The sequence below is a fragment of the Bos javanicus genome, chromosome 20, assembly GCF_032452875.1.
Source record: "Bos javanicus breed banteng chromosome 20, ARS-OSU_banteng_1.0, whole genome shotgun sequence".
NCBI classification, from domain to species: Eukaryota; Metazoa; Chordata; class Mammalia; order Artiodactyla; family Bovidae; genus Bos; species Bos javanicus.
Window position 1 is genome coordinate 2,556,686 of NC_083887.1, and position 11,087 is coordinate 2,567,772.

General features: G+C 43.8%; 1 protein-coding gene across 4 annotated transcripts in view; it reads left to right on the plus strand.

Moving 5' to 3' along the window:
- The window catches only part of KCNIP1 (potassium voltage-gated channel interacting protein 1), a 408,536-nt gene extending 397,770 nt beyond the window's left edge, over positions 1–10,766 (plus strand). For all 4 annotated transcript variants that reach the window (XM_061393196.1, XM_061393193.1, XM_061393195.1 and 1 more), the window contains 3 exons: positions 4,671–4,775; positions 6,340–6,402; positions 9,934–10,766. In XM_061393196.1, the coding sequence (XP_061249180.1) occupies positions 4,671–4,775; positions 6,340–6,402; positions 9,934–9,981 (216 nt within the window). In that variant the 3' untranslated portion in view covers positions 9,982–10,766. The remainder of the gene's footprint in view (positions 1–4,670; positions 4,776–6,339; positions 6,403–9,933) is intronic.
- Positions 10,767–11,087: the final 321 nt, after the last annotated feature.

Consider the following 11,087-nt stretch of genomic DNA (forward strand, 5'->3'; position numbering starts at 1 on the left):
TTTGCATTCCAGTCCCCTATAATGAAAAGGACATCTTTTTTTGGGTGTTAGTTCTAAAAGGTCTTGTAGGTCTTCATAGAACCGTTCAACTTCAGCTTCTTCAGCATTACTGGTTGGGGCATAGACTTGGATTACTATGATATTAAATGGTTTGCCTTGGAAACAAACAGAGATCATTCTGTCGTTTTTGAGATTGCATCCAAGTACTGCATTTCGGACTCTTTTGTTGACCATGATGGCTACTCCATTTCTCCTAAGGGATTCTTGCCCACAGTAGTACATATAATGGTCATCTGAGTTAAATTCACCCATTCCAGTCCATTTTAATTTGCTGATTCCTAGAATGTCGCCATTCACTCTTGCCATCTCTTGTTTGACCACTTCCAATTTGCCTTGATTCATGGACCTGACATTCCAGGTTCCTATGCATTATTGCTCTTTACAGCATCGGACCTTACTTCTATCACCAGTCACATCCACAATTGTTTTTGCGTTGGCTCCATCCCTTCATTCTTTCTGGAGTTATTTCTCCACTGATCTCCAGTAGCATATTGGGCACCTACTGACCTGGGGAGTTCCTCTTTCAGTATCCTATCATTTTGCTTTTTCATACTGTTCATGGGGTTCTCAAGGCAAGAATACTGAAGTGGTTTGCCATTCCCTTCTCCAGTGGACCTCATTCTGTCAGATCTCTCCACCATGACCCGCCCATCTTGGGTTGCCCCACAGGCATGGCTTAGTTTCATTGAGTTAGACAAGGCTGTGGTCCTAGTGTGATTAGATTGACTAGTTTTCTGTGATTATGGTTTCAGTGTGTCTGCCCTCTGATGCCCTCTTGCAACACCTACTGTCTTACTTGGGTTTCTCTTACCTTGGGCGTGGGGTATCTCTTCATGGCTACTCCAGCAAAGCGCAGCTGCTGCTCCTTACCTTGGATGAGGGGTATCTCCTCACCGCCACCCTTCCTGACCTTCAACATGGGATAGCTCCTCTAGGCCCTCCTGCGCCCACGCAGCCACGGCTCCTTGGACGTGGGGTTGGTCCTCCCGGCCACCGCCCCTGGCCTCAGGCGTATCTCTAAATAACTATCACAAATAATTTCTGAAGCTTCACTGCTGGACACCTTTAGAGCCTCAAAGTAGATGTGGTACATAGATAGTGAGATACCCACAGGTCTATCTCAAAACTCACTTTGGTATCTACTGTATCCTGGAATCTCAGTCAAAGCTTGGATTTAGCATCTCATAGCATCCCACTTTCTAAGTTCCTATGTGCCAGGTACAGTGTGCAGAGTTACAAATATCATCTCTAATCCTCACCTCAACCCTCCAATTTCCATTCCTCATTCATTCAGTCATGGATTTGCTCAACATATATTTGAGGGCTTGTTAGGTGTTCTTGGTGCTGAAGATAAAGTGGTGAACAGTCCCCAGAATGTGAAAAATTCTAATGTCCACTAACAGCAGATATGGTAAGAACTCCAGTATATAATGGAATAACAAGTGGCCATGTAAAACCATGCAAAAGCAGTTAGATATAATTTTAAATTAGCATTATACATTCCATTTAAACATTATTTTTTACAGTAGGATGTATAATATTATCTCAATGTTGTAAATAATTAAATGCTCCTATATATACTCAAATATATGATACTTTATGGAGAAGAAAATGGCAACCTATTCTATCATTCTTGCCTGGGAAATCCCATGAACAAAGGAGCCTGGTGGGCTATAGTATATGTGGTCACTAACAAGTTGGACATGACTTAGCAATGAAAGAACAATAAAAGATAGTCTAAAATATTCAAATACTACTTTACAAAATATATTTTTTAAAAGGAAGAAAAGAAAAAAAAAAAGACCCTAAAGTGAGCCTTATAACAAGATCTTCAACCTTCGTTCAACCATTATTCCATCTCTAAATAATCTTACTAACTCCTGCTCCCCTTCTGTAATTTACAATATAGACAAAATTGTCCCCATTAAATATCCATCAGACCTTTCTGGAAGCAGGATTAATAAAATTCTCCTTAAAAGAAAATAAAGTGTGGATAAGCAGCTTCCTAGAAAAGATAGCTGAACCTTCCCCTGGCAGTCATTTGGAAACAGTTTCATCAAAATCGTAGCAAAGAAAATCCTGAGAGAGCAATCAAAATTTATCTTTAAGTCCTTTCTCTTATAAAAGTTATTCAGGAAACAAACCTATAGCCATATGGATGTTAAGGACTCATTAAAGCACACATTTTTACTTAAGCACGTGGACAGGTGTATATACCCTAGTTCTGTCCATTGTTAGGACCTAAGAGCAATGACACCCCGGTAGCAATGAGTACTGGCACCTAGACCCTGGTTTCTAAATACCGTTCTCCAAGAAAAGTAACCAGTCCCCTTGGACTTGGTTGATTCCAGGCCTGGGAAAGAGAAAATACAAGATGATCTTAGAGCATCTTACAGTGTCAAAAAAATGGGAGTACTATTAAAGAAAAAAGGGTGGTGAAGAGCATATCTGAAGGTCCTAGAAGCCAGCCTGAAGGAGTTCACAATAGCCAACGCTATTAATATTATAATATGAGCAACAAATACAAATTTATAGTTTGGGATTATAATCTGCAAAATAAATACCCATGTTGTTCCGTCGCTTAGTCATGTCCGACTCTTTGTGACCCCACTGACTGCAGACCGCCAGGCTCTTCTGTCCATGGGATTCTCCAGACAAGAGTGCTGCAGTGGGTTGCCATGCCCTCTTCCAGGAGATCTTTGCCACCCAGACATAGAACCCGTGTCTCTTACATCTCCTGCTTTGACGGGGGGTTCTTTACCACTAGTGCCGCCTGGAAGTTCCGGGTCTCTGTAGACACTCCATCAAATATCCTGAAGACAAGGCTGCTTTCCTACATTCCTTTTCCTCATTCTGAGTAGGGATCGAGGAAGCCCATGGAACACCATGCCTGGCCAGGGTAACCAGGAAAACACCACGGGGACACTTAACTGATACGGGGCTCCCAGCCCCTGCAGACACGGTGCCAGGTACAGAGAATTTAGCAATGAAGGATCAAGCATGTGTCCTCAGAGCTCACAGTTTTGGGGAAACAGATCCACAGAGCAATAAGAGCCACTTACTTATTTTAATGAGTATGTGCTGATCACTGTTCCATGTTACTGAAAGATTGGAAAGAAAATATGAAAGGATTTGTAACATCTATCTGGCCCCATGGTAATTTTTGTCTTTGTAGAAAGGGATTTTTTGGTTACAAAGATAGAAAACCATCAACATCAATGGCTTAAGTTGAGACCTTTCTTGTAAAGATTTGGTAATTTCTTAGAAAAGTCTTTTAAGAAATAAATAATTCTTGTTAAAGTGAAAAATATTACAGGTAGTTTAATGTAGCACATTTTAATCCCCATTACAAAGTAGAAAGTTATTGGTCTCCCCCTATGCTACACCCATCTCTTCCTCTCTTTCGTCTCCCTCCTGCAGCACTGTCTTAGGTCAAGATGGCCACACCGTCCTCTGCAGGAATGGTTGGCGGTGGGGAGACTCCAGAGGACGCTTTAGTGAATAGGGTAACCATTCTCAGACCCTGCTTCTCCAGGGCTTCTCTTGATCCCTGTTACTATCTCTGTCTACTTCAACCACTTTTCTCAGAAAACACATGTGTATGGGGGTACATGTGTATGTGTGTAAGCTCATGAGAAATTCCTCATGGGAAAATCTGTGTCCTCCTCCGTCTGGCACCTCCCTTCTCCGCTCTCTATTCCTCTACCCTTTTCACTTCTCTACTTGCGCTCCCTTCCTCCCAGCATTTCTCTCATCTCCTCTATGCCATCTGCTCCAGCCTACGCTTTACAGAAGTTCATCTCTATATTTATTTTCAGTGTCTGCTCTCCCCTGATCTCAACTAAAACCTGGAAATGAGTTGCCCATGGTACCAACTCTGACACAAACTCCAGCTTTTCACTCCGACTTCTCAAGAGATAACGACATAGTGACTCAGTTCCATAGTCAGATGTCCACATTTGTTCCCATCAGCTGGCTCAAACAAAGCCACACAGGCCAATCATGCAAGGGAATTATAGAGCAGAGAGAAGGTGTTCCAAAAATGCGGTGTGGGTCCGTCAGTACATGAACTGCTGCTGCTGCTGCTAAGCCGCTTCAGTCGTGTCAGACTCTGTGTGACCCCATAGACGGCAGCCCACCAAGCTCCCCCGTCCCTGGGATTCTCCAGGCAAGAACACTGGAGTGGGTTGCCATTTCCTTCTCCAATGCATGAAAGTGAAAAGTGAAAGAAGTCTCTCAGTCGTGTCCGACCCTCAGCGACCCTATGGACTGCAGCCCACCAGGCTCCTCTGTCCATGAATTTTCCAGGCAAGAGTACTGGAGTGGGGTGCAGTACATGAACAAATACACTCAAATCCCACTTATAACTCATCACTTGGGAAAGCTCAGGAAGAGGTGAGCCACCCAAGAACTTCTGACAACAAATAGAATTGTCCTGGGAAGAAGCTCCCAGGATATATACCCTTCAGCTCCCTTTCTAACTCCCTCTCACTAGCTGAGGTTCCTTTTAATCACTCTCATTCTCAAGGGGGACAGAGAGCCCCAGAGTGTCACCTAGAAGACCTTACCTTCCTGGTTCCCACACCGTGTGCTTCCATGTCCCTCTCCAGGAGATGATGGACATTGTCAAAGCCATCTACGACATGATGGGGAAATACACATATCCTGTGCTTAAAGAAGACACTCCAAGGCAGCACGTGGACATCTTCTTCCAGGTAAGAGCACAACACCCTGTGTGTAAGCTTTAAGCTCACCTTAGACCAACCAACCCACAAGTGTCTGAGCAGTGTTTTGTATCCCAGCCTCCACATGGTAAGAAACAGAATTACAAGATGTACCGTCCCCCAGGAATAGATTATTTTATTACATAGACAAGTATACACTACAGAAGAGAGCAAGGATGAATATTATTAAGTATAAGTGGTAGCGTGTGGACTCTAAATTTCATAAAAATGGCTGGGAGATCAGAGTAAATAGCACATGTGCATACATCAAAGATATTGTTATGTGTATTCCTCCTGCTAAGTCGCTTCAGTTGTGCCCTACTCTGTGCTAACCTATGGATTGTAACTTGCCAACCTCCGCTGTCCATGGGCTTCTCCAGGAAAGAATAGTGGTGTGGGTTGCCATGCCCTCTTTCAGGGGATCTTCCCAACCCAGGGTTCGAACCTGTGTCTCTTATGTCTCCTGCGTTGGCAGGAGGGTTCTTTACTACTAGCGCCACCTGGGAAGCCCTCAGAGTAAATACAGAAGATGTCATTAAGCACATTTGTGTCGTTGGTGTTAAGCATTTGTGCTTGAGGAGCAAGGGGACATCAGATGGAAACTAGGATGGGTTGGAAACTAGAGAGAGATCTTTCAACTGAAGAATTTAGCCTTGCTCTGGTAAAAAGTAGGTGGATGCCGTTAATCTGTGACTTAGAAGAGTGGCAAGATCTTAGTGGTATACTACTACTACTACTACTAAGTCACTTCAGTCATGTCCGACTCTGTGCGACCCTGTAGACGGCAGCCCACCAGGCTCCCCCGTCCCTGGGATTCTCCAGGCAAGAACACTGGAGTGGGTTGCCATTTCCTTCTGCAATGCATGAAAGTGAAAAGTGAAAGTGAAGTCGCTCAGTCGTGTCCGACTCTGAGCGATCCCATGGACTGCAGCCTACCAGGCTCCTCCATCCATGGGATTTTCCAGGCAAGAGTACTGGAGTGGGATGCCATTGCCTTCTCACCTGGCAGGAGAGTATCAGCAAACATGAGAGCTCAGTTTAGTCTAATCCTCTCACTTTGCAGATGAGAAAAGCAGAGGCTCAGGGAGACTCAAGGTCACACAGTAGGTGACACGGGCAGAAGTAGACCTGCCTGTGCCCAGTGTGCTCAAATAGACAGGCTGGAAGTGAGACTGGGCAAGACGTGTTAGGAGTCAGCAGAATAATCGGGTGATGAAAAGACGAGCGTCTAGAGCAAATGTTTTCATTTGAAAGATGCTTATGGGGGTCAAGGAGAAGGCAATGGCAACCCAGTCCAGTGTTCTTGCCTGGAGAATCCCAAGGACGGGGGAGCCTGGTGGGCTGCCGTCTATGGGGTCACACAGAGTCGGACACGACTGAAGCGACTTAGCAGCAGCAGCAGCAGCAGCATGGGGGTCAAAATGCTGTAACCAGGGCCTGGAGTTGTCTGACCAATGAAAGACCATCCTAATTGTCAGGGGAATGTTGGTGAGCAAAAAGCAAGTTTTGGAATGCAGATTACCAGTTTCTTTAAACTGCTTCCTGTGTCTTTCAGAAAATGGACAAAAATAAAGATGGCATCGTGACTTTAGATGAATTTCTTGAATCCTGTCAGGAGGTAAGGAGAGATCTCAGGGCACAAAACCTCTAAATCTGGAAAAGGAAATCTGGGACTCAGAGACCTGAAGAAGGGAGAACGCAAGAAACCTGCAGCCCTTTGACTCAGAGCCACCGCAGCCACGGCAATGCAGCTCAGAATTTCAGCAACCTCCACTGCTTAGACTGGCCTGCGGCTGGTTTTGGCCATGCAGGGGTTGAGCCACACAGACTAAGCAGGGGAGCAGGGGGCTGTGAGAGCCCAGAGCGGGTCTCTGTGGAACTGCAGACTTCCAGGTGGGCAGCACTGTCATTTCTCAGTCTTCCTCTGCCTGATGGCCCACTCCCTAGACCAGGGGTCCCCAGCCTCCGGATCTAATGCCTGATGATCTGAAATAGAGCTGAAGCAATAATAACGAAACAAAGTGAAAGGCGCTTTGCGACCCCATGGACTGTAGTCCGTGAGATTCTCCAGGCCAGGATACTAGGATGGGTTGCCATGCCCTCCTCCAGGGGATCTTCCCAACCCAAGGATTGAATCCAGGTATCCTGCATTGCAGGTGGATTCTTTACCAGCTGATCCACCAGGGAAGCCCAATAGAAATAAAGTTCACAATAAACGTAATGCACTTGATTCATCCCCAAACTATCCGACCCTCCCCGCCCCCCACCATCTGTGTAAAAATTGTCTTCCACAAAACCAGTCCCTGGTGCCAAAAAGATTGGGGACCACTGCCCTAGATTATAAGGGAGTTGCTGGAAAAAGTCTAGAGCTGTGATTCTTAAGCCACAGTGTGTGTAAGAATTGCCTCAGATGATTGTGAAAATGCACATTTCCAGGTCTCAGTCCCAGAGACTCTGGATCTTGGGTGTGGATCTAGAAAGCTTCATTTTAGCACAATTTCCCTGGCCAACGCTTTTAAAACTTTAATGTGCAAACCAGCCTCCTTGAAGTTCTTATTAAAATGCAGATCCTAACTCAGTGGGTCTCCGCTGATGCTTGTGTTCTAAAGGATACATTAGCCCCAGAGTCAGCCAGAGACTGAACTGGAAATAATCACTTTCCTCTAATTTAGAAAAATGCATCTATACCCCTACTTTGTTTCAGAAAAATATACAGTTACTCTGATCTCCTCTTAGTAAGAACTGCAAGTGCAAGAAAGTGGGAGAGGGGAGAAGTTATTAACATGTAGTGAGCACCAGCCAAGTTTTAGGTACATTACATAAACTTCACATAGTCAATATATTTAAAAACTGGAATAGACTGAGAATTGATCATTCTTAACTGACTTTGACCAAGGCCTTGGAGCAGTGCCCTAGAGAAGCCCTGCTAAACTTGGTACTAACCTGTTAGCTGATGGATCTTTGGGTAGTCTAGGGGTTCTGAACCAGTTATCAGGCAGCCAGAGGGGAAGTTGCTGGAAGAGAGGCTCAGGTCAGCAGTTATTTATTTTCTAACACGGTTAGAAACATTTCCACATTTTAATCATTATGAGCTGGCTAACCACCAGTGTTCATCATACCCATTTTAAAGATGGGAAAACTGAGGTATTGCAAAGTTAAGAGATATGGTTAAGCCTCAAAAAATGATTGAGATGGAACTTGAACTGTATCATTTTAATTTTAAATACTATGCCCTATTGTACTATGCTTGTTGACTATGCTTTGATTGTACTATGCTTTTTGACAGGTTTTTAATCAGTTTAGTTTCTCACATTTGCAACTTCTATAGCTATTCATTAACTCACTTTTTTTTTTTTCACAAACCACCCTGTAAGTAGGTACTATGTTCCATACCATTGCACTCTCAAAAAAACTGAGGCACAGAGAGGTACTTTAAGGTCACTCCACTAGTAACAGAGTCAGAATTAGAATCTAGGCAGCCTGACTTCCGAACGCATGTACTTTTAAAAGATTTCAAATACCCATAATCAACTTTGTTGACTTTCTCTACTTCAGTCCGCTTTCTGTTTCATTCATGTGTCCTCTACATTGGGCTCCCTAGGTGGCGCTAGTGGTAAAGAACCCGCCTGCCCACGCAGGAAAGGTAATCAGACGTGAGTTCCATCAGGAAGATCCCCTGGAGGAGGGCATGGCAACCCAGTCGCGACTGAAGCGACTTGGCATGCATGCACGTGCTCCAAATTATCTTCTTCCTTCTGCTTTTTAATTTAAATTCAATTTTCTAGGTGTTCTTTCTACATTTTTGAAACAGAGGTTCAAATCATTGGTTTTCAACCATTCTTTTCTAATATAAGCAGTTAAAGGGATAAATTTTCCTTGAGTACTGCTTTACTGGAGTACTGCTTTAGATTCCTAGATTATTGATGTCATATTCTCATTATATTTTAATTTAAGATACTTTTTTCTCTGACACATGGAATTTGAAACTTGTTAAGATCCAAACATTTGAGGATTTTCTACATCCCATACTTACTCCTTAGAGAATATACAATAGAAAAATATAAAATAGAGAACATAAAATAGAAACATACAATAAGAAAATCAGTAAACCCAAATATTTCCACTTTGAAAAAATTAATTAAATTGATAAATGTTTAACAAGACCAATTTAAACAAAAAAGAGAATACTCAAATTATCAACATCCAGAATTAAAGGGGTAACATCACCAGAAGCTTTACCGGCACTAAAAAGTTAACAGTTCAATTTTCCAATAAATTTGATAATATATGAAGTCTACAAACCACCTACAAAATACAACTTATCAAAACTAGCACAAAAAGAAACAGAAAATTTGAATGGTCCTATGCCTGTTACAGAAATTGTATCTGTATTTCAGATTTTCCCACAGAGAAAACGTCAGGCTCAGATGCCTTCACTGGTAAATTCTTCCAAACACTTAACAAAGAAATGATGCTAATCATACACAAACTCAAGGACACAGAGAAAAAGAAAAAACTTCTCAGTTTGATTCATGAAGCTGTCATAACCCTATCATGGAAAGTTGACCAGGCCACTATAAGATACAAAATTTGGGAAGCTAATGTCTTCTTTCTGGACACAGGCACGGAAACACAAATCCAGCAATATGTAAAAAGCATAAAACATCATGAACAAATAGAGCTTATTACAGGAGTGCTGGAATGGTTTAACCTTCAACAGTTAATCACTGTGATTAATGACATCATAGAATAAAACAGAAAAAGCATGTGATCATCTCTATAAGTACAGAAAAAGCATTTGATAAAATGCACTTCCCCACAGCTTCTTAAAAGAAGCAGTCTTCACTGGTTTACTGAATAATTTGTTTCTTCTGAATTTCTCTTTAAGGCCGGAGAAGGTGTTTCTTGCTTTGAATTTCTCTTGGCTCAGTAGTTTTTGCACAGGCTTAGTTGCTCCTTGGCATGTGGGATCTTAGTTCCCTATCCAGGGATCAAACTCACATCCCCTGCATTGCAAGGCAGATTCTTAACCACTGGACCACCAGGGAAGTCCCTCATTCTGGGAGATGTGCTCACCAGTTATAGAGCTTCTCAGGGAGAAGCCTCAGAGAATTCTAACCATCCTCTTCCCTCCCCTCTCCCTCCCCAGGATGACAACATCATGCGGTCCCTCCAGCTGTTCCAAAATGTCATGTAACTGTGAACACAGCCATCCGGCTCTCAGAGACATACTAAACAGCCAACTGAGCACCTTGATCGGCCCTCCTGCTGATTTTACACACTAACTCTTGGGACAGAAACACCTTTTACACTTTGGAAGAATTCTCTGTGAAGACATACTATGGAACCCAGGACCATGTGGCTCAGTCTCTGATTGCCAGCTCTTCCTCCTCCCTCTTCTCGAGAGAGACAAGATGAAGTCGGGTTTCTTTTGGAAGCATGCTCATCTCTTCACACTGCTGCCCTGTGGAAGGTCCCTCTGCTTGAGCTTAAACAGTAGTGCACACTTTTCTGCTTGCGTGTCCCAGGCCACTGCCTCCAAGTCCAGCAGACCTTGATGTATCTGGAAGCAAGATGACCTGAGCCAAACACGCACCATCCTCTGGCCTCCCGAACCAATGTGCCTCTTTCCCTGTCTTTGGTGGGAAGAATGAGTGTTGTACAGCACAGTCAGAATCTACCCTGACTAGATTGGGAGCGCCAGCATCTAACATATGTAGGATAGGACTGAACTAAGCATGGCATTGTCTGATGACCCAAACTGCCCATGTGCTCCATTTCCAGAGGCAAGGACAGTAGTGCCCTCTCGTGCTAGCATCTGCGCTAGTGGCGCAGGAAGGGGGCCAGTGCCAGTGACCCATGCCTCACTCCATCTCCTGCCTGAGTCCAGCACTGCATGACCCTCCCAGAAAGCCCAGGATGCCTGCAAATTGCTGTAATTTTATACCATCTTCTAATCAATAAACAGAACTATTTCTTACACTCTTAATCGTCATTTCATCCATGACTACATTGAGCAGAAAAGGTAAGTTGTGGAAAGGGAAGGCTAGTCCATCCCTTTGGCCTCCAGTTCTTAGTACTGCTATTGTGCCAGGCACTGTGCCAAGCAGAGCATCACCCTCCCCCAGGCAAATATCCCATTCAAATGCAAAGACTGTGACCATAAGCAAATGCAGCTTAAAGATGAGGCTCTTCACGTTGTCCCTTCCAGCACAACTGCCACTCCCAAGACCCTCTGGTGTGGAAAGTCTGGAGCCTCACATGGCGTGGTTGGGGATACAGAGATGAAGCGGTGGGCAGGAC